Raw genomic sequence first — 20,985 nt, forward strand, 5'->3', positions numbered from 1 at the left:
CCAACAATAAAGAAGGAGAGTATCCCCATAGGCAGGGAAAGTGAGGATGAAGGGAGAGAAACTTTCAGGGCAAGGAAACAGCATGGGAGCAAGGAAGCTCTGGTTCCACATGGAAAAGGGTCGGCTGGTGAGAGTGAGCCATTGGGTTGGGGGTGGAGAGCTCAGGATGGAGAGATGGTGATGTGAAATGAGAATAGAAAATTAAGGACCATCTTTTCCTGGGCTTGGAGTAAGGCTGAGGAACATGGGGTCAGAGGAAGAAGCTGAAGTCAGAAGTCAAGCTCCAAGTCAATGTAGAGACAAAGCAGGAAGTAAAACAAGCAATATAACCAAAAATAAGCGAATCAGAACAAAATGAAAAAGGGCAGACTGTGGGCAGGGCTAGGGTGCCCACAGCTGCTTCCGGGATGCCGATTATGCTGTTGGGAGACAGTCTAGGATAAAGTCAGGAGACTGGAAGATGGGGATGGACAATTCCCCTTCATCGTCTCTTAATGACCCAACTTCTTAAGACATTTCTCACAAATTCAAGTCAGGCTTAGTTTTCTGGCTTAGTATTACTGGGACCTTGGGTGGAAATGCATAGTTGTTGCAGTTTCCAAATATCTGTGCCCATCGCTTTCATGTCTTTTTCACACGCAGCCAAACCTAAAGCATCTGACTTCTGCTTCTTCCACTCTGATGAACTGGCTTCCTGGGAGCTGCCTTTCTTAAAATGTTTCCTTGGCATCAGAGTCATATGGGTGCTCTCAGGGTCAGGAGCAATTTCTGTCTTTGAAAGTCCCACCCCTTTGTCTCTCACTGTAGAAAATATATCACTGTGTAAAACAAGAAAAATCATTCATAAAGAAGCTGTATTACTCCCACGCAGACACTTCATCTATCAACATCTGAGACAATTCACTATGGCGGAGACCCACGCTGGCAACTCTACAGGGAGTTTCCTGCCCCAGAGTTCACCAGCCTCTTCTCATCCTTTACGGTCAACGGCCCCTCCCGTGACCACTTCCTTCTTGAAATCTCTCTTTCCAAGGCTACTGTGGCACTCCTTTTACTATTTCTTTCTTCTTTGGGAGGAAAAAGGCACTAACTGTCCCTATGCTCATGTACATCACCTCATCGAATCATCTCTACCACCTCAGAAGGTGCTTTAATATCTCCATTCTACATGGTTAAGAAAGCTTGGCTCAGAAAGATGAAGGAAGCTTCCTGAAGTCCCATAGCTACCAAAAAGCCCATTTGGACCCCAGGTTTGGCAGCGCCTTTTCCTAGATGTTTTTCTTCCGTTGTCTCTCTAAATGGCACTTTGACTTTGGTTATAGTCACTGTCTCAGCCATCACCTCCAGGGAAATTACTCCCAAGTCACCACTTCTAACCCATTCCTTTCCCCTGCTCCAGAGCTGCACAATAAATAGTCTGCTGGATTTCTCCAGCATGTTCCTTAGGCTGGCCTGGTGTCCGTCAGTCATGAGGGGAAATGATAGAGGTTTCACGTCTGGTGACAAGGGTTGGGAAACAAAGGTGGCATGACCACAATGGGAGGTATGCAGGCAGCAGAGGAGGGGTGCAGATACTCTCAGTCCTGTAGAAGAATAAATGATATCCCTAAATTGCTTAAATTAGATAATTACAAGTCCATGCTATTAGCATGGATGTCTTAATGATGATTAGTCTAAACAGCACAACCACATGAAACCATTCCAGACACCCACAGTCTCTGCCAATTTCTCTCGGAACTGAGGAGGGGCCTTGTGAAAGGCTTAGCACATTTTGGTTCTTAGGAAACTAGCTGCTTAGGGATCTCTTAAAGATATGTATTTTTGTTTTTAGAAAATACTAAGATAGTGATTTTAAACTTTTTTCTAGGTATCAATATTTTTAAAGCAAATTATCCAACTAAACACATATCCTTGCTGCTCTGCAGAGACAGGTACTCACCATTTTGCGGTTTGCTTTCTTTTCACCGAAATGAACTTGATATGGTCGTAAACTATAACTTGAAATGAATAAATAAATAACTCAAGCACTAGATCCTGATAAACTTCAGAAGGAAAGGTCTGAACTATTTCCATTCTCATGAACACAGTCTTGTGGTATGCATCAATCTTATCAATCATGTATGTAAAGCATTTCACTTTAAATGAGCTTTATAGTAATTTACATTCTTGTTCTACAGGTTTGAATCTGGTTCTCTAGAACAATTTTTGAGTTAGGATACAGATGGTTATTAAAACTGTGATATTTTTCCCCCTTAAGGTCTAGGTAAATTTTAAAGCCAGTGTAAGTATAAATTTAAATGTGATCCAGCGGAGAAATATACCACACTGGGACCAGATAGAGGGGCTACTCCCAGCTCTGCCACCAGCACCATGCCTACCTAACCCTATGATCACAGCTCTCACCGTGGGTGTCTCAGCTTCTTCATTCTAAAATAAGGGTGAGGGATCCTCAAGATCCACCTAGCTATGAAATTCTAAGACATACTCAACTTTGTGTTGATCATTTCTTAAACTGTAGGGTTAGAAGTACACAAATGAGAAGGAATGTTTGTTTACTGGGCCAGATCCCTTTTAGACTGTGTCTTAGTTTCTTACGGCTCCGATAACAGAATACCATAGACTGGGTGGGTTATAAACAACAAAACTTTCTCAGTTTTGGAGGCTGGAATGTTTAAGATCAAGGCCCTGGCAGATTCAGTGGCTAGTAAAAGCTGACTTTCTGGTTCATAGCTGGTCACCTTTTTGCCGTATCCTCACATGGCGGAAGAGGCAAGAAAGCTCTCTGGGGTTTCCTTTATAAGCATCAATCCCATCCTGAGGGCTCTGATCACCTACCAAAGGCCTCACCTTGAAAGACCCTCCTCACATTGGGGATTAGGTTTCAACATAGGAACTATGGAGAGACAAAAATATCAGCTGAGAGCGGATTCTTTCTACCCCGTATTTGTTCTCCAGTTAAGAACATTCTTTTCTCATGGGATGGTGGTAAAACAGGCCTGTAAAGGCCTCCAGCTTGGGAGGGACCTGGCCTTGGAAAGTATGTAAGGTCCATCTCCCATCTGGGTCTCAAGTAATAATGCCACTCCATTCCTTCCTTTGGATTTACCTTTTCTAGCCATTAGAGTGGTAAGATCTAAAAGGCTGAGTTCAAGCTGTGAGCCCGGGGGGAGAGGGGCCCAAAGGACCACTGGCTCTTTCCTAAAGGTCATTACGAGCCAGTCATTCTCACAGAAGAATCACGGGTAGAAGAGCTCAGGCCTCACCCAGAATGCTTACACCAAAATCTATGTGGGCAGGGCCCAGGGGGTGTGTGTGCATGTGTGTGTGTGTTGTGTTATGTGTTGTGTACAGGGCCCAGGGGGTGTGTGTGTGTTGTGTACAGGGCCCAGGGTGTGTGTTGTGTTTTTTTTTTTTTTTTTTTTTACAAGTTCTCCAGGTGATTTTAACAGGCAACCAATGTAGAAAAGCCATACTTAAGTCACAGGACTGCCTATGTCCTTATTTATTTTACCTACGGCTCAGGTAAAAGGAAGATTTCAAAAGGAATACTTGACAGAACTCTTCTAATAATTCTGATGTGAATGGTGGAACATGCTACTTACAAAAATACAGAAGAACCAAAAATACACTATTGCTAACGTTTTGATTGTATTCAAATTTTTATTTTTTGAACAAAAATTTAAGACAATGATTTTAAATAATAAAACATGGTATATATTCTAGACACTGGTTTTTTAAAAGATTTATTAAATTTAGACTCCTATAGTTCTGTTGTGATGCTTTCTTCAACATTTATATTATTTCTTACCATTTTATCATCACTCCAAGCTTGCTAAACAAAGAATCTCTCTGTTAAGTGAAGTTTTACATTAAGGAAATACTCCACTAGCACACTGAACAAACCTACAGAACCGTCCTAGTTTATATTTACAAAACACAAGAAGTCTGTCCAGCCATTTTGGTTTTGTTGTTACACTGTCCATACTGAGATCAGCAGAAAGCTAAGTAATACACAAGATTACGCTTCGGCAGTGCAAAGGATGGCATCAACCAAACTTCATTAAACAGACCAACAAGTACAAACATGGTGAGCAAAGTTCAACTCAGGTAATAGTGATTAAAAACAAAACATGTAGTGGGTCACAACCAGACTGGTTTTCACTGTGCAACTTTCCTCAGGGAACAATACCCATTCACAGAAAGAAAGGAATATGCATCCAAGCCTTTGTTCATAAAGAAAATGCCCTTCAAACAAATTCATCATAAGGCTAAAAAAAAAAAAAAAAAAAAAAAAGAGAAAGAAAGAAAAAAGGATGAAGCAGTTTGGCCCAGAGAAAAGCTTAAATATAATGTGTATACATACTTATAGATATGTTGCCATTTAAACCATGGATATAGACATTTGACAATTAAATGAATTGGCTCAGTAAAGTGAAAAAGTGTTTTCTATAAATATGTAGTTATTGCTGATATGCTACACATTATGCTTTGACATGGAGACTGTAGTAACTCAGAATTTAAAGCTGCCATATTGCCAGTGTTAGCCCTGCAGTAGGCATTCCTGTGGACAACATGCCATCCAATCCTGAAGAAAAAGCAAAACACCACTACTTAACAAAGAAAAGGCTTATGCACTGTCCCTTACATTTTTGTTTTTTTTTTAAAAAAACAAAACAAAACAAAATCAAGTCCAGTTCACCACAAGTTAAGCACAACCTGGCGAGCAAGTTTAGCGGCATGATGGGGAGAAAACAGTGAGGTACAGCATGCATTTACAACCAGCGCTGATGTAGTCTATTTTGTCATATAAACTGGAATACAAAAATCCAATTTAAATAAGACTAGACTTACTATATAGTAAACAAACAAAAACAAAAAACAAAACAAAAAAAAACACACACAGTAGACTTAGTTTGATACTGATTAATTTTAAGAGTAAACTCATCCTGTCCCCTCTTAATACTCTACTGCAATTTATTGATGGCTAGAATATTTACTGACTTAAAAAAGATATTAAATACTTGTATCATGAAATTACATTCTTATTAACAATAAGACTTACTGTGTAAGAAAATAGCTCATGTGTGAAATGTGTCTGAAATGCATTTTTTCCTAACAACTATCAAAACATCCACTCACACTAAAACGAAACCACTCCCAACCCCCCCTGAAAAAATGTTAAGGGAAGACGGGGTGGGCTGGGGGAGGAGCAAGGAAGGAAAAGATTTAGCTATACTAATTACAGCACAGTGATTAACAATGGTTCAAGACAGAACCAACAAGAGTTGGTCAAAAAGATGCCTTCAATACATGGCTACAATTAAAAACCAAACTCAGCCGCTTTTGGTTCATTGCAGTGAGACCAAAAAAATTATCTCTCACAGATTCATATAAATACTAGACTCCAGCTCTTATATCATTTTTTTTAAGTTTTTCTGTTTGTTTCTGCAAGGCCTAGCTATCTTATTACAATTTATATTTGCTCTGCAACAACTACAAGAGGTAGGCATAAAGCATGAAAAAGTTTCTCAGTTAGTACCTCGCCATGTGTTGTTCACTGCACAAAACCATTCACTTTGGACATGAATAGTCATTCCATTATCTTCTAAACTCTAAAGCAAAGCTGCTGCCACCCGTAAATATTCTAAAAGAGTGTACTCACAAATAAGAAACTTTCTCTACTGAAGGATACTGTCAGAGTTTGTTGCAGAGCATCTATATATATATTTATTTATTTATTTTAAAAAAATAAACAACAATGATGAACAAACCCAGGTTCCTAGAACCAATTCTCTTGATTCTCTACTTCCACAAAATAAAGCGTATCATTTGGCCAAGACTACAGATGTGTTTTTTTTTTTTTTTCACAGATGCAAGTGCCATGCAAAAATAAATTAAAGAACAGATACCAAAACATACATGTGATAAAACTACAGAAGGTAGATTTTTAAAAGCATTTATATAAACATAATTTATAATACTTCTCTTTTTTCCTTTATATACAGTCACAAAGCTGTAGTTATACATCTAGGATTTCCTCTGCTGTACCCCCACAGCGTAATCTGTAGCGACCAGTTCTCCAGCTTATAGTTGGGTCCCATAATGCAGACAAAAAAATGTATATTGTCATGGATTCGCGGATGAACCAGGCGACTGCATAATCAAGTTTTGAAAAACACAGTGTGCCACCCTAGGAATGGAAAAAAAATTTTTTTAATTTCCCTCACTGTCAAACTAAAGACAAGGTTAAAAAATTAAATTCTTGGATTTCACTTTTCTAAGTATACTATGTAAAATCAAGTCTGCTTCCTTATGTAATTTAACTGCCATGTTATACCGTTCAAGAAAATGCTAATTGTTAATGAAGCATTAAAATAACTGCTATCTTAATGTATTATTAGTTTGAATACTCACTGATTTAATTAACTTCATGTTTGATTATATAACCAATAGAAAGTTGCAAATCAACTTAAGTTTTGCGTCAACATTCCACTAGAGAAAGTAATGTTCAAACCTGAGACTAACCTACAATGGGAAGCTGAAGGATGGCTCAGATACATTTCCTTCAACTTTTTCTAAATTGAAATAGTTCTGGTTCCACCAAGGGACTGCCAACCTTTTCATGCCTATCCACATACCTGGACACCCCTGAGTTGAATGTAGTCAAATATAAACCATGCCAGGCAATGACACATGAAAAATACCATAATATCCCATCTGAATACATGGTGGGCTGCCCATCCAATAATTAAACTGGCAACAAAGCATTCTGAAATTGGCTCACAAATTATTGTAGCAGGAAGCATGTTAATTCGTAGTTTGGTCCACCTGGAAAAACAAAAAGGATTTTCTTTAAAACAATATCCTGGCTACAAGACGAATCCTTTTTTTTCCCCTCAAATAATCAATTTTTTTACCTTGTGATAGAAAGACCATTCTCTTTAAACTTTTTTTGTTTTTTTTTTTACTTGAGACGGGGTTCTGCTCTGTCACCCAGGCTGGAGTGCAGTGGCACTCACTGTAGCTTCAATCTCCCAGGCTCAAGCGATCTTCCCACCTCATCCCACCAAGTAGCTGGGACCACAGGTGTACACGCCACCACACCTGGCTAATTTTTGCATTTTTTGTAGAGACAGGGTTTCACCATTTTGCCCAGGCTGGTCTCAAACTCCTGGGCTCAAGCAGTCCTCTCCCCTTGGCCTCCCAAAGCGCTGGGATTACAGGTGTGAGCCACCACACACAACCTAAAAATTTTTTTTAATGACTCTCTTTTCTATTTTTGTCTAGGATGTCAAAGAAAAATGTCTTTAAATTCATTTGTATGGCCTACGCTCTGATGAATACAGATAATAAAATTTAATCAGCACAGAAAGTTAGAAAATAAAGATCAGCATATTAAAAAATTCAGTCTCAACATTTCTCTATTGAGTGCTTTCAGTGTTACACAGCAAATAAAATACATTTAGACATTAAATTTATCTTAAACACAGACGTTAAACTCTATTTTCTGCAACTAAACAAAAATCTTCAACCTTTAGGTACATTCATTTAACTACATTAAACCTGTAAAAATTACCACCCCCCACCCCACTTTCCTTTTAACGAAGTATAAAAAGAAAACAGTTGATTTACCTGATCATTCTGGATTGAAACTGAGAAATTGAATATGAGCCAGAGTTTTGCATTGCAACTTGAGTGGACATTGCAAACCTCCAACCTCTGAAAATTAAGATAATTAGAAAATAAGTTATGATGATGAACACATGCAAGCGTAACTGGTTATGCATTCAGTAATCACTATAAAGACCAGGCAACTGCCAGTATTCAGGGTGAGCCCAGCTTTCATGATTAGCACATGACTTAAGGTCTACCATACGTATGGATGTTTTAGCAATTATGCTGGCCCGTGACAGCACCATCTAAGAACTAGAAGAAACTGTACCCACCTTACTTTACAATTTAAGAAACTTAAAATGCAGTCATTTTGAAAAAAAATGGAGAGGGCTCCATATTTAATAGATTAGTCTCTGATGACTACTAACCAAACAACAAGACATGTAAACAGAAAGTGGCATTATGGATCTCATGGGAGACACTAGGAAACCATGAACCACATGAACACAATCATGACAGAATTTGTATTTAAAACACACTTCAGTTTTTAAAAAATTTAAAAGAATTCTCACACAAGGCAGTGATCTCCTTTAAAAACAAGTATTTTAGGCTGGGTGCAGTGGCACATGCCTGTAATCCCAGCACTTTGGGAGGCTGAGGGGGGCGGATCACGAGGTCAGGAGTTCAAGACTAGCCTGGCCAACATGGTGAAACCCCGCCTCTACTAACATACAAAAAAAAGTAGCTGAGCGTGGCGGCGGGCGCCTATAATCCTAGCTACTTGGGAGGCTGAGGCAGGAGAATCGTTTGAACCTAGGAGGCGGAGATTGCAGTGAGCCGAGATTGCGCCACTGCACTCCAGCCTGGGTGTCAGGGCGAGACTGTCTCAAAAAAAAAAAAAAACCAAAACAAAACAAGTATTTTGTGATAGAGAAATGCTAAGTCAGTCATATGAATCTTTCAGTGGCTTCTTAGCAAAGTATCATATAATTCACTGACAAATTTCAAATTTTGAAATGATAGTCTTTAAATTTTCACCTACTAGTTTATGACTGCACTGATAGTTTTAATTCTTCTAAAACACAGAAATTTGTATCTATATAGTAAAAATTCTAAACACAGAGAAACTTACTTTTAATCACTTTAAAACACATTAATTTGAAAAATGTAGAGGAATCAGAACATTTACTTTCTTCATTAGTACATATCTACAATTCTATAATTAGAATATGAATTACTCTCTAAAATTATTGATCTGCTGGGCGTGGTGGCTCATACCTGTAATCCCAGCACTTTAGGAGGCCGAGGTGGGCAGATCACTTGAGTTCAGGAGTTCAAGACCAGCCTGGCCAACATGAAGAAACCCCATCTCTACTAAAAATACAAAAATTAGTGTGCATGGTGGTACATGCCTGTAGTCCCAGGTGCTCTGGTGGCTGAGGCATGAGAATCACCTGAACCCGGGAGGCAGAGGCTACAGTGAGCCAAGATCGCGCCACTGCACTCCAGCCTGGGTGACAGAGCAAGACTCTGTCTCAAAAACAAACAAAATAATAAAATTATTGACCTATTCTGTACTTACTAGCAAAAAAAATAAAATTAAATTAAAAAGCCCTAATCTATAGGTTGAACAAAAAGAATAAACCAACAGAAGTTAGGTAATAAAAATACTATGGCTTCATTTAGTTGTCTTACCGGTCAGCTATCGCTTTGGCCATAAAGTAATCTTCGGCAATGTACTGAGCAAAAGCTATAAGTCCTCCTGCTTGATCCAACACATCTTTTCTCATTAAACAAGACATTCCTGTCACACATTTGAAACCAGTTACATTGGCAGAGATATAGTATCTTGGATGTGAAGTTCCAAAATATACCTGCCCAAAAAACCACAAACGTGTATGATTAGAATTTCATGTTAAAAGCATGGTGTTTACGAACTGTTTTTCCCAATGGTTTTTTTATAAGTATGATTGAGTGAATATCCTATTATTCTTATGTAGACTACCTGAATAAAAAGTGGTAGACAATATTGCTTTCATAGAGCAAGCACAGTTAGTAAGCTAAAAATGCATCCAAATAAAACTTAATTTAGATACAAAATAAGGTAAAAATATCACTCATTGATATATAAAATATTAACAAATATTCAATGTATCTTGTTTTTAGGGTGTTCATGTAAATATACACACACATCTACTTTACTGGGATCAATATACATATTTGGATGTTACGTATATGTGTGTATATATACATGCATGCATACACACACCACCCATAGGTATATCAACCTTCGGGACAATCCTATTTTTTGGGGGGGTGGGGGGTGGGGAGGGGACACAATCCTATTTCTTAATTCCTTTTCTTGCATCCTTTTGTAGCTAGCTGCTCCCTCTCCCTTAGTCAGTAAAATTCTTCCCAATTTCTCCATTTTTTTCAATGTATTTTTCATAACGGGGATACTAAAATTCTCTCATCCCCTACTGCCATTTCTCTGCATATACTCTGAAGTCATAAGATATATAAGCTGATAAATCAATGGTAGAAAAGGACTGTTATTACCCTACTTAGCAGACATAAAATCCTATTTATTATTTACACCTCAGATATGTTGCCTTTTCTAATTAGCCTGAAATAAAGAGTAGTGATCTTTCTTAGGAGTTACACACACAGTGCAGAGCAAGAGAATTCTAAGGGGCAATTATGATTATGATTCTTGCTACCTACCCTGAACCCAGACTCCAGTGAAGCCCTAGTGTTTGTGGGACTGAACTGAACCTGACTTCTAAGAACAGAGGCACATATCTTAATTCCTTAGTAGTTATTGAGGTCTTAGGAATGAGATGTTAGTCACTGAGCTGAATGTGCTCTTTACAGTTGAGAATGATTAATTCTAAGTATGGCAGAGTGACTTCCAGAGATTAAACCTACACTAAGGCAATGGGTGTATTCTGGGAGATGTTTATTGACATATACATCACGGAGATGTTATTGACATCTGTATCAATTTGGATATTTCTAAGACAAAAATACAATTTGGTATATTAGAATACATTGTATTTTATTTTAAAGTGGCTACTCAGTTTCTTTTTCTAAACTAAAATTCTGGTATTTAAGACTAACAATTTCTTGCAGTAGGACAAATATATTTACAGGCAATATTAAGAAAGAGCTCATGGTTCAAACTGCCAAAGGCCAGATGCAAGTTCCCACAATGTACCTTTACCCCTTCAGATATGTGGCAATCATAAGACTGCAATTCAAAAGAATATAAATGCAGATATGCTTAAGAGCAAGTTGACATATTTAAAGACTGAAATCACATATCTGTCCTTATAACATTACAACAAATTTTTCCTCCCAAATGTTTAACAGTACAGGAATGATTAACTCAAGCATAGGACACACATACGATGGCCTATGATACAGCCAATAAAAATTACTTTTATGAAAAGCTATACGGGAAAAGCTTACAAAGTCACAAAAATAAGATACAGATTATTTTTAGAATACTATCTCAACAATGTTTTCTAAAGGGCCCAGAAGGGGGCGGTGGGGGAAATAAAGACTCCAAAGTGTCCAAATGATACAATGTTTATTTTTAAAAACAGAAACTTCCGGCCGGGCATGGTGGCTCACGCCTGTAATCCCAGCACTTTGGGAGGCCGAGGAGGGTGGATCACGAGGTCAGGAGATCGAGACCATCCTGGCTAACACGGTGAAAACCTGTCTCTATCAAAAATACAAAACATTAGCCAGGCATGGTGGCGGGCACCTGTAGTCCCAGCTACTCAGGAGGCTGAGGCAGGAGAATGGCGTGAACCCAGGAGGCAGAGCTTGCAGTGAGCCGAGATTGCGCCACTGCACTCCAGCCTCGGGGACAGAGCGAGACTCCATCTCAAAAAAAAAACAAAAAAAACAAAAACAAAAAAAACCCATAAACTTCCTGTAATTGTTAGGGTTCTAGGTTGTTGGTTTTTGTTTTTTTGCATCTTATACTTTTCCATTATTTATAGTTTCCTATGGATGTTACTATTTCTAAGTTGGAGAAAAAATAAAATGAAAACATAAGTTTCTCAGGTAATTATTAGAAATATGTTTTAAAAGGACATCAAATAGGTTTTATAAGGACTTGTATGAATACATTTTCTTTTCCGTATATTTGAAATACTTTGTGATATTTTAAAAAGGTTCTTTTGAGGGCTGGGCGCAGTGGCTCATGCCCGTAATCCCAGCACTTTGGGAGGCTGAGGCAGGCGGATCACTTGAGGTCAGGAGTTTGAGGCCGGCCTGGCCAACACGGTGAAACCCCATTTCTACTAAAAATACAAAAGTTAGCCAGGTGTGGTAGCACACCTGAAATCCCAGCTACTTGGGAGGCTGAGGCAGAAGAATTGTTTGAACCTGGGAAGTGGAGGTTGCAGTGAGCCGAGATCGTGCCACTGCACTCCACCCTGGGCAACAGAGCAAGGCTCTGTCTCAAAAAAAAAAAAAAAAAAAAAAAAAGGCTGGGGGGGAGGGGGCCAGCGGTTCTTTTCAGATCGAATGTTTGAAAGAACAATATAAAGAACTGAACTCTAGAACAGGAAGTGAATACTACAAGGCAAGAGGTTAGACTGTGTTCAGCTGGCAATAAGACCGCAGGCATTTCCTGCGCACAGCTGTTCACTGCCAGGGTACAGTCAGGGTCCCAAGAATTTCCTCACTAATGAAAACAGCTGCTCTCAACTCAGGGCTTCTAGAACACAGCAGGTTCCCAAATGGACTTAATACAGTTAACTTGAGATACCTAATTCCAGCTCCCATAGTCTCAAGCTTCTGGGAAATGAGGGGTCTGATACCATGAACATGATTTATAACCACCATACTCACCTGCTCTAAGGTGGCAGCAAAGCCCTGTCTGTCTGCTACGTAAGGCAGCCCGTGAACCAAGCCTACTTTTTCTGTCATTTGATTCACCATATCAGTAAGCGTATCTGGAATTACTACAATTTAAAAAAAAGGCAGAGAGGGGGAGAAAAGAAAATTTGTTTTTAGTAGAATGCCCATTAATATAAAATATATTTTGTGAATTGTTATTACATTCTTAATAAAATACATTATTTTAAACATATGGATCTAATAAAATGAATCTCAACCACCTTTCTGAGGAGAATACAAAATTTCAAAAGGGCCTAATTCTCGAAAGCTAATTTATACATTTTTTAGCCCAGTATATACCTACTATGTACCAGAGGCAGAATATACTTTGAAAAAGTTACCCCCTGTTGGAACTTCTAATTTGGAATGAGGACAATCTGTCCTAGTGGAAAAGGCTCAGGAGCAGAGGCTAAAGGACCTCAGTTCTCGTGCTGGCTTCTCTACTCTCCAACCATAGGAAATGAGACTATTTTCTCTGTGAGTATCAGATTTCCACACAGGAATGGAACGTGATTATATTGAACAGAGATCTGTACACTGAAAAACATATGATAGTAAATAATTTAAGATAGCAAATATGAAGAATGAACATCATCTCTGACCAGCTGATAGATCTGTAATGGTCCTGATTAACTCATAGGAGTGCAACATTTATGTTCATTTTCTAATTTGCATTTTAAGCTAATAAAAAATTTAAATTATTGCCCAATCTTTTAGCAAACATCTCATATCATTTTTACATGACCTTATTTTTCATTTCCTCCAAGTCTTTAAGAACTAAATCTACTGTAAAAAGAAAAGTTGTATTTAGACCTTAAATACTCATTCTAGGTCAGTGCTTCTCAACTGGGGGCAATTCTGCCCCACAGGGGACATCTGGCAACATCTGAAGATATTTTTGCTTTTACTACTGAGAAGGGGGTACTACTGGCATCTCATGATAGATACCAGGGATGCTGCTAAACATCCTACAAGACAGCTCCCACAACAAAGCCCAAAATGTAAACAGTATTGGGGTTGAGAAACTTAAGGCAATTAGAATATAAGAAAATATTATAGAACACTGAAACTATTATGAGTGTTCAAAAATGCAAGTTATAATTTCAGTATATGAAAGGCTTCTTGCTAAAATCATTTAAGTAAAAAGTCATGTGTATAGTCCGATAAGTGTATGTGTTTTAGTAAAATACGCACCTATTAATTTCTGTCCCTTTGTGAGACGGTGTATTACGCAAGCCGAAACACATTAAAGATAAGTGTCAGGCAAACAAGGGAAAAGTTACACCCATGGGAAAGCTTGCAGATTATATAATGAACCACAACCATTTTTAATTTAATGGTTGAAATTTTCTCTTCAAAATGAACACATTTTAATACATGTAACATTCTAGTTTAGGATTAAAAAAATCAAAATCTTAGTAAGCATAACTGGACATATTACCATGAAATGATGATGAAATAAATTACTCTTTTAGGCAAATAAAAAGAACTCATGAATGTATCTGAGATTGCTTTTAGCATTTTATCTTCAAATTAATAGTTTTATAAAATAAATAATAAAAAAACCTCACCTCTTATTCCACTATCACAAATCCATATAAGATCATACTTTGCAACTTCATATCCTGGCATTAAATTATTAATTTTAGGATTAATGCCAACTTTTTTGCCACCTAAAAATGTAAAGGTACAGTAGTAAAAGATTTATGCAACATTAAAAATATTTTATAGTATAAAGATACATGATAGAAATGAAAATACTTGCATATTTAATAATTAAAATAAACATACTTTCATATTATTTAACATTATTATTCATAATAATATATTTAGGAAAAAACTGTCCATTCTCAAAAGGAAAACTGTATCATTTATCTTTGAAAATTCACTGTTTCACTTTTTCTAATTCTTAAGTCCTTGCCTTAGTAGTTAAGTATGAGTCAATATTTAACGGCAATTGTACAACATGGCAACTATAGGCAACAACAATGTATGGTATACTTGAAAATGACTAAGAGTAGATTTCTCACCACAAATAAAGTATAAGTACATGAGAAAGTATATAACAACATGTTGTTTACTTGAAAACTGCTAAGAGAGATTTCCCACCATGAATAAATATGTGTGGTAATGCATATGTTAATTAACTTAATTTAGCTATTCCACAATGTGTACATATATATATATTTCAAAACATCATGCTGTACACCAAAAACATATACAAATTTTATTTGTCAATTTAAAAAATAATCCTAAGGGAAAAAGCTATAGGTGTTATTTTGAAGCTATAATTAAAACAGTATAAATTCATAAATACAGTGAGATTATATTTAATAAAGGTTTATTAAATATAAACACACATGGCCAGGCACCATGGGCTCACGCCTGTAATCCCAGCACTTTGGGAGGCCGAGGGGGGTGGATCACCTGAGGTCAGGAATTCGAGACCAGTATGACATGGCGAAACCCCATCTCTATTAAAAATACAAAAAAATTAGCTGAGCATGGTGGCGCCTGACTGTAATCCCAGCTACTGGGGAGGCTATAATCCCAGCACTTTGGGAGGCCGAGGCAGGTGGATCACCTGAGGTCAGCAGTTCGAGACCAGCCTGACGTGGTGAAACCCTGTCTCTGCTAAAAATACAAAAAAATTAGCTGGGCGTGGTGATGCACGCCTGTGATCCCAGCTGCTCAGGAGGCTGAAACAGGAGAATCGCTTGAACCCGGGTGGAAGGGGTTGCACTGAGCTGAAATTGTGCCATTGCACTCCAGCCCCGGTGATAAGAGCAAAAAATCCGTATCAAAGAAAAAAAAAACAAAAAAACCCCATAAATATATGACAGTAAATAATTTAAGATAGCACATGTGAAGAATGAGCATCTCTGACCATGAGTTGATAGATTTGTAATGGTCCTGATTAATTCGTAGGCATGCTACACTTATATTAATTTTAAAATTTGTATTTTAAGCTAATAAAAAATTTAAATCATTGCCCTATCTTCAAATAGCAAAGATCCGATATCATTTTATACGACTTGTTTTTTAGAGAGACCACATCAGCTGTATGTTAAAAAAAAACATTAATAGCAAACACACCTCTACAAGTCTTTCAAATAAGCCTGTAGGCTTTTGGAAAAATACCCTTCTTGTAATGTAATAAAAGTGAATTCTATCATTCACTCCAATTATAGTCAGTAAGATACAGAAAAGGCCACACATTTAAAATATTAAAGAAACAAAAAATAACAGACCCTCATGTCTGATTAATGGGAAAAATATTATTTTGTGTGTGATTTTGTTCATCTCAGATATGAAAAAAAAAAACCTTTGTTTTTATAACTTTTCTCAAAAGGACGTAAACACCTTTCAGTACTCCAACAAACATGTTTAAAACAAACATGGCTAACACCTTAATCTTCAGTTCAATGCAGAGATTACTGATACTTAATACTATCAATGGAAAATGGTTACTACAAAATTTGTTACTTACCTATAAACAATCTAGCATCAACATTTGGATATTTTCCAAGAAGCTTCTTACATACATCAATGGCTGGATCATCATGATCTTGTACACAAAGGAGCACTTCATACTAGTCAAAAAGCATTGTATGTAAATTAAATTCTTTAAAAAAAATAAGCACTTACTAGCATGTATTGATTGAACAAAAGCACAGGAAAAAACAAGCAACTGTATTATGCAAAGTTTTAAAAGAGAGCATTCACAATGGATGCAAACACTTATGATAACAAGTGTTGCTTTAATGGAGTGAAGCTTCTAATTAGGAGCCTATCTGCAAGCAGAATAAATAAGGAAGAGACTGGCACTGCCCACAATTGCAGTCTTGCCATTCCCAGATAGGAACCTCCTAGGAATTAACTGGATCTCAAGCTTGTCCATGGCCATCACTACTGAAGATTTACTAACTGCTCACAGGGTGCCTAGCAGAGTAAAAAGTGACATCAAAAGGAAGCAAAATAAACACAACCTCTCTCTAGAAGCTTTGTCTCTATACTTAATATTATTTCATGAAGGTGCAACAAATTTCATATAAAATCCCATTATAATAAATTTAAAGGGCCCTTCCAAATTCATCACATGAAAAGGACAAAGTAAGATTACCCTTTTTTGTTTCATAACTTTTTGAAACAAAACAGAATTTGATTTCAATGGACATTTACGATCTTGAAATGCATGCTTAGCCTTGTAACTATGAAAATACCTACAACTTTATTTTGCCCAGTGCTATGTTTAGATTTTTAACAGTAAATTAAGAAAGGCATTTCTTAACACCTGCCCAGCTGTGACAAAATTACCCTGGGGCTGGGCACGGTGGCTCATGCCTGTAATCCCAGCACTTTGGGAGGTCAAGGTGGGAAGACTGCTTGAGCCTAGGTGCTCGAGAGCAGCCTGGGCAAAAAGGCGAGGCCCTGTCTCTACAAAAAATTTTTAAAATTAGCTGGGCATGGTGAGGCATGCCTGTGGTCCCAGCTACTTGGGAGGCTGAGGTGGGAGGACTGCTTGAGCCCAGGAGGTTGAGGCTGCAGTGAGCCGAAGACTGCGCCACTACATTTCAGCCTGGGAAACAGAGTGAGACCCTGCCTCAAAAAAAAAAAAAAAAAAAAAAAAAAAAATCACCCTGGGGCATTTATTTTAAAAAGAGAATTGGACCCTATTTTAGACTGTTGAGTCAGAATCTCTGGGGTGATCTGACATGCAGCCAGATTTATAAAATCCTGAACTGAACCCCTAAATTTCCATTAACAACTCAATTTTTTTTTTTTTTTTGAGACAGAGTCTCACTGTCACCCAGGCTGGAGTGCAGTGGCATGATCTCAGCTCACTGCAACCTCCGCCTCCCAGGTTCAATTGATTCTCCTGTCTCAGCCTCCCAAGCAGGAGTAGCTGGGACTACAGACGCCCGCCACCATGTCCGGCTAATTTTTGTATTTTTAGTAGAGACGGAGTTTCATTGGCCGGGCTGGTCTCAAACTTGTGACCTTGGGATCTGCTTGCCTCTGCCTCCCAAAGTGCTGGGATTACAGGCGTGAGCCACCATGCTCAGTCAACAACTAAATTTTTTAAGTATTTGTCCTTAACATACAAAAATACTACTCTATTATTCGTAGGATATGTATTCTAAGTAGTGATTTTTTCCCCCAGAAGTGGTAATAAATTCATGTTGACTCAATGAAGAAATTTCCTACCAAATCTTTTCTAAAACTGGTTGAACGGCCAGGCACGGTGGCTCATGCCTGTAATCCCAGCACCTCAGGAAGCCAAGGCTGGTGGATCACTTGAGGTCAGGTTTCTGAGACCAGCCTGGGAAACATGGTGAAACCCTGTTTCTCCTAAAAATACGAAAAATTAGCCAAGTGTAGTGGCACGCGCCTATAATCCCAGCTACTTGGGAGGCTGAGGCAGGAGAATCACTTGAACCCAGGAGGCGGAGACTGAAGTGAGCCCAGATCACGCCACTGCACTCCAGCCTGGACGACAGAGTGAGACTCCATCTCAAAAAACAAAACAAAACGACGACAACATAAAACTGGTCGAACATTTTTAAGCACAGAAGGGAGGTTAATTATGTCCATGAAAACATAACAAAGCTAACTAACTCAAGAGAACGACAAAGTCTGTTATATTTACTTCCACTGATAAGCATACACAAGTAAAAAGTAGAAATAAAATGTTTATAGTGCCTGTGAGCATAATAACAATTGTTTGCCCACTACCTATAATCTCAGCAAAAACTGCCAATAAAAAAATTCGTGGGCCAGGCGTGGTGGCTCAAGCCTGTAATCCCAGCACTTTGGAGGCCAGGGCAGGTGGATCACCTGAGGTCAGGAGTTCGAGGCCAGCCTGACCAACATGGTGAAACCCCGTCTCTACTAAAAATGCAATAATTAGCAGGCATGGTGGCACACACCTGTAATCACAGCTACTTGGGAAGCTGAGGCAGGAGAATCGCCTGAACCTGGGAGGCGGAGGGAGGTCGCAGTGAGCCGAGATTGCGCCACTGTACTCCAGCCTGGGCAACAAGAGTGAAACTCCGTCTCGGGGAAAATAAAAATAAAAGAAATTTGCAGTTGATCACAAAAGAACCAAGACTAAGGTTAATGAAGAAGGTTTAGCTAATAAGATTTTTTGTCAAATGAAAAACATGTTTTCTTAATAATTAAGTCGATGATGAAAACAATGTATATTTTCCTCATACTTTCTACCTACATACTGCTGTTATTATATATTCTATCCAATATCTACCTCTAATGATGACTGACGAAAATTGCCACTCAAGAGGTACTGAAACCAACTTGACAGTTACCTGGTCTCCAGAGGCCAGATAAAAATCTGAAAATGGAAAGGGCCCTACTTCTACCATCCTCCTGAGATTTCCTTAAGAGCTGACTCTAAGTCACAGAAAGTGTCAGTCAGCCTCCCATCCAGACTCTCAAAACAATGTTTGGCTGAGCCACCAAAAAGGCAATGACCTTCACAATAATGATTAGAGAGGTTAAGTGACTTTTCAAACGGCAAAAGTAACAACGAGCTTTCCTACTATAGGAGGCTGCTCAGCCAGGCTTGCTCTAAAGAGTTCCTTGTTTTTCCAAACATAGCATAGTTTCTTTTTTTTTTTTTTTTGAGACACAGTCTCGCTCTGTCACCCAGGCTGGAGTGCAGTGGCGCTATCTCAGCTCACTGCAAGCTTGGCCTCCAGGGTTCACGCCATTCTCCTGCCTCAGCCTCCCGAGTAGCTGGGACTACAGGCATCCGCCACCACGCCCGGCTAATTTTTTGTATTTTTCTTTAGTAGAGACGGAGTTTCACTGTGCTAGCCAGGATGGTCTCAATCTCCTGACCTCGTGATCTGCCTGCCTCGGCCTCCCAAAGTGCTGGGATTACAGGTGTGAGCCACTGTGCCCAGCCAGCATAGTTTCTTTAATGGTTTTTTTTGAGACAGGGTCTTTCACTGTCACCCAGGCTGGAGTGCAGTGGCGTGATCTTGGCTCACTATAGCCTCAACTTCCCAGGCTCAAGCAATCCTCCCACCTCAGCCTCCCGAGTAGCTGGGACTATAGGTGTGCACCACCACACCTGGCTAATTTTTGTATTTTTAGTACAGACGACGAGCTGGTCTTGAATGCTTGGGCTCAAGTGATCTGCCCACCTCAGCCTTCCAAAGTACTGGTATTACAGGCATGAGCCACTATGCCCAGCCTTTAATGCTTTTTTAATGCTATTTTGTGAGTATGAGTACATATGATGAAAGGAAATGTTTATAAGTAATGCAATTCCATAAAGTACAATAAAAAACTAATCTTAGCTTTTATTTTCCCCAGCAAGAGAAAACTTTGTAAAAATATAGTACTAGAAATATACTCAATGGGAAGAAAAATGCTATACTAGTGTTAAGTAGGGAGGTTATAAGTAAGGGAGGTACAGTCTGCCTTTATTCAGATGCAAGGTTTGAAGTTTTAATTTTTATTGATTACACTGCTTAAACATAATTTTTAATTAAAAACAAACACTTTCTGATTAGCCAGAGTGTAAATGAGACTCATATTCATATTATCCAAAAAAAAGTTCAGACTCAAATACATAAGATTCATTTGTTTTTGATATTGGAAATTACACCAAATTGGAGGCAGCATTCCAAGTATTTTCTAAAGTATCAGATTTTAACCAGGAATCATTTTTCAGCTAACAGCTCTGTGTCTTCACAATTTGATGAGATATTTTATTTGCTAAGAATCCCTGTATTAAAATTGTTAAATCAGGCCAGGCACGGTGGCTCACACCTGCAATCCCAGCACTTTAAGAGGCGGAGGCAGGGGAATCAGCTGAGGTCAGGAGTTCAAGACCAGCCTGGCCAACATGATGAAATCCTGTCTCTACTAAAAATATAAAAATTAGCCAGCGGTAGTGGCATGCGCCTGTAATCCCAACTTCTCGGGAGGCTGACACGGGAGAATTGCTTGAACCCAAGAGGCGGAAGTGGCAGTGAGCCGAGATTGTGGCATTGTACTCCAGCCCGGGTGACAGAGCAAGACTCTGCCTCAAAAGGAAAAAAAAAATGTCAATTCTATAATTGCAAAAAAGAAAAAAAAATCATAGTTATGACAGGTTCACTGTTAATAACTCTGATAGTTGATTTAGGTATTCTTCACATGGCCAGAATTTACTGAAGTAAAGACAGCAAGCCACTTTAGATGCAGATTATTGACTATTCCTGCTACTGCTTAATCTCTCCCCAAATCCCTTCTACGCTGGTGACAAATGAGTGTTCAATGCTGTGGAAAATGAACTGCATCACCTTTTCATTCTTTTATGTCTTCCCAAGGAATGAGTATCAGTATAAAAGTAGATTTGTGAGATGAATACAGCGCAGAGATCTTTCAGAGCAACTAGTCTAGTCTCACCAAAATTGAAACCTAGAAATTCAGAGCAAGTAC

The 20,985-nt window shown here is 38.5% G+C and overlaps 1 protein-coding gene across 1 annotated transcript in view; it reads right to left on the minus strand.

The window, feature by feature from the left end:
- Positions 1-3,640: 3,640 nt before the first annotated feature.
- Positions 3,641-20,985, minus strand: part of UGCG (UDP-glucose ceramide glucosyltransferase) — a 38,168-nt gene continuing 20,823 nt past the window's right edge. Inside the window, exons 3-9 of the mRNA XM_016961429.4 lie at positions 16,022-16,124; positions 14,103-14,204; positions 12,484-12,596; positions 9,310-9,488; positions 7,633-7,719; positions 6,639-6,828; positions 3,641-6,190 (exon numbers count right to left, since the gene is read on the minus strand). Coding sequence (XP_016816918.1) covers positions 6,020-6,190; positions 6,639-6,828; positions 7,633-7,719; positions 9,310-9,488; positions 12,484-12,596; positions 14,103-14,204; positions 16,022-16,124 — 945 coding nt within the window. The 3' untranslated portion in view covers positions 3,641-6,019. The remainder of the gene's footprint in view (positions 6,191-6,638; positions 6,829-7,632; positions 7,720-9,309; positions 9,489-12,483; positions 12,597-14,102; positions 14,205-16,021; positions 16,125-20,985) is intronic.

The sequence above is a fragment of the Pan troglodytes genome, chromosome 11, assembly GCF_028858775.2.
Source record: "Pan troglodytes isolate AG18354 chromosome 11, NHGRI_mPanTro3-v2.0_pri, whole genome shotgun sequence".
In the NCBI taxonomy this organism is placed as follows: Eukaryota; Metazoa; Chordata; class Mammalia; order Primates; family Hominidae; genus Pan; species Pan troglodytes.